The sequence below is a fragment of the Pteropus alecto genome, unplaced genomic scaffold, assembly GCF_000325575.1.
Source record: "Pteropus alecto unplaced genomic scaffold, ASM32557v1 scaffold5, whole genome shotgun sequence".
NCBI lineage: Eukaryota > Metazoa > Chordata > Mammalia > Chiroptera > Pteropodidae > Pteropus > Pteropus alecto.
In genome coordinates, this window is record NW_006441953.1 from 22046764 (window position 1) to 22050229 (window position 3466).

The 3466-nt window shown below is 32.0% G+C and overlaps 1 protein-coding gene across 3 annotated transcripts in view; it reads right to left on the bottom strand.

The window, feature by feature from the left end:
• Positions 1-3466, bottom strand: part of SLIT2 (slit guidance ligand 2) — a 325399-nt gene that overhangs the window by 65103 nt on the left and 256830 nt on the right. For all 3 annotated transcript variants that reach the window (XM_015594878.1, XM_015594877.1, XM_015594879.1), the window contains one exon: positions 1811-1879. In XM_015594878.1, the coding sequence (XP_015450364.1) occupies positions 1811-1879 (69 nt within the window). The remainder of the gene's footprint in view (positions 1-1810; positions 1880-3466) is intronic.

Consider the following 3466-nt stretch of genomic DNA (forward strand, 5'->3'; position numbering starts at 1 on the left):
TTGTATATAATATACACGATTTTTGCATTTTACTTTAGAAAATGTTTTTTAAAACTTTAGGAAAAATATATATGACAATGTGACACACATGTTAGGAAATATGCATCTATGCACTAATATTTTTTTAAAGCAAAATGCCAAATATATAAATAAACGAGTCATGAATAAATGGCAAATTATAGGTCATAATTTATGTTCATTTATGTGTGTGTACTTATATTCACTAAATTATTCTGAAGCAAAATATGTGAATCAATAAAAGGTCAGGAAAGCTGATTATTCCTTCCTTTATTAAAGTACCAAAACATCAGTAAAATGGACCAATAAAATTGTAAAAATGGTAGGAGTGTTACAGAAGCTTTAATATCTATCTTCTTAACTGCTGAAGTACTATACCTAAATCTTAAAAGCATATATATATATATAAGCAAAAGTTACTTGCCTATGGTTGTATAATGACTCTTTGGTAAACTCATTTGTAGATCTACCAATTCTCATTTTTCATTTCCAAATTGTTTTTAAATAATCACAAGCTGTCCCACAAATGACCTAATTCTGATGAAGTGACCCTTTGGAAATTAGAGCAATTTAATGCTTTATTTAACAGAACAAAATGTATATAATCACTTCTTGATGCTATTAAATAAATAACTAGAAGCGGAACAAGACATCTTAGAGGATAGTCTCTTTTTTTTGTTAATTTAATCATTTGTCATTTAAATAGTCCTATATACTTTCTGCAAAAGTGTTTGATTTTCTCATACTTTTAAGAAACGTTGAAAATAATCAACATCATTTTAACTAACTTCCGCCTGCTTAGTTTATTATAAAGTTTGCTTGAGAAATGTAACATTTTCTACTACCTAGGTTTCTAGAATTCACTAAGTAGGAATAAACTTCTTTATTATAGGTGTACTAGAAATCTGCTTCCTAAGCCAGTCATATTTACTCTAAAATCAGATAGATTGAAATTAATGAAGTATTTTCCTTTATATCCACTATCATTGCTATATTTTGTTTTGTGAGTTTTATCAATTACCAACAAGTCTACTCTAAATGTGACATTATATATACTAAAATTATGTATTTTTTAAAATACTGTGCACATAAATAGAATAAAATTTTGTATGCTTAAATGTACTTGTATATAAAACTTAAAATTGGTAAAAAAAATTTGTTTACATACGTTAATGAAAAAAAGATGTTATTTTAGGAGGACATCAAACCAAACTAAAAAAAAATTCAATATTTTGAAATTTCTACTCTGAATGTCAGCATCTTTGTCAAGTTTACTTAAATAATATATAATACGGATTTTACACAATGAATTTTAATAGTCGAGGCCCATTACTTAATTCATAATTTATTTATTATATAAGAATTTCAAATGTAACTAACTAGATCTATAATATACTTTTAGTAAGACTATTACCATCTACCATCTTCTGCTTAAAGTTAGGAATAAAAATACTGTTTTCTGTCTCTCCTTGGCTTGTCATAAAATAGCCCATATTCAGCAACAGTAGAAGTATACGATTTGCTGCAATACTGTAATTCTCTGACACGTACATTTAATTGTATTTGTACTTTGCATACAGGAGGACCGTTTTCTAAGACACATCACTGCTTGACTGATACATAAGAAGATGTAGCTGGTGATCCAGAATTACAACGTGCAGGGAGGGAAGCAACAAATTGTCAATGATTTCTATTATCTGAAAGGTTCACTACATCTTCTGCCACTTGCTATCCCCATTTTCATGAAAGAGAATAAGAAGTCAAAGACAGACACATATAATACATGACTTACATAAGTGTTAAGTGTTTGTAGTTAGAGAGTTCCTTAGGAACCAGTGTAAATTGGTTCCCATCCAGATACCTAAAAACAAGGAAACAATAATAGCATTTTTAAAGTAACAGTACTGTTTCGTAAAATAGTTAAACAATATTTCATTCTTAATTGAGGCAGGGAAGCACTTGCCAATTTTAATGTTAAGATGTTGCGTTTCTAGCTGGGGATGCTGTAAAGAAAAGTAAAGAGGAAAAAAACACAGTTGTCCAATCCAGTAGAATTCTTTCGTGGATCACTCAGGCTAAATTACAAAATCAAGGAGAGACTGGTGAGTCCAGTTCTTTGTGGTTTATCTAAGAAGGCAAGCACGTATCCAACCATTTTTTTGTGTCAGCACGAAGGTTCATTTGACCAACTACATTTTTAGTCAAACTCCAGTTTTCTTGTGTTTGTGTGGCGGCAGTGCCAGGAAAGGCATTTGCTACTGGCAAAACCTTGTTACTGAGGGCAAGCCACCCTTCATTGCCTGAATACCTATCAATATACTTAGTAAACAACGATGGATGGTTTAAAGGAGATATTTGGGAATTAAACATAATTGGATTTCAGTTAATAATACCTTAAAAGTTGTTTTTACCACTGTAAATTGACATGGGGATATTAATTTTCAGAGGTTTCACAGAAAAGCACATTTATCCTGTGCACTAATGTAGCATATATATGTAAAAGTAATAATCAAATAACCACATATAAGTAAATATTCCATTTCTGATTAGAGTCAGCAGAATAATCAGAAAGTAGGCTTTGAGCTAACTGGCAAGACAAGAAAGTACAAGCATGCTTACAGTTATATCCATGATGTCACATATACACAAAGGTAATAAATTCCATCCCCTCCCAAGGCTATTCTTTCCCAGAATATAGATGGAAAGGGGTAAGACTGTCTTTCAGTAACCTGGATCATCTGGCTACCGATGTGCCCACAATCAGTCCTGGCACACTGGGCACATGACTGCCCCAATGTCATGGTCAGCCTCAAGATCCAGGGTTGAGTTTAGTATTTTTGCTGGATACAGAAGTAACTGAGAAATTGCCTAAGATAACAATCTCTTTCAACTATTTCAAAATGAAAAAAGTTACATAAAAGTCACACATTACAAAAATATGTAATAAATAACTGACGAAGAGCTGGGCGTATGTTATGACTCCTTATCCCTACTCGAATCTTCCGGCTATTTCCACCCCTCTCTCTTCCCTCTGTTCTTTCCTTTAGCTAAATTTTTCTTGGTGCCACTAGAGGGCAGCACAACCCCATACACTCAGCACTCTCCTTTAATTCCAGAAAATGTAATAACAGAAAGATTCAATACGGGCCCTATGTTTACATGTAAAACAACCTAAGAGGGAAATTATATGGAACTGATTAAAAATAATACATACCATTTGTCCTAAACTGTCCACCAATACATTCTTATTTTTGCCACATTCTTTAATAATTTAATATAATAAGCTCATGAAATTTTTTTCTAATTCATGCACATATAGTTCTGTAGAGAAGGACTCCGCTGACTTGGTATGGTTCTAAGAATAGCTCTCTGGGAGGTAAAACTAGAATTCACAAGAGATGAGTTATTTTCCTCATCTCTGCACCTATTTTCTTTAGAAAAAAATTGG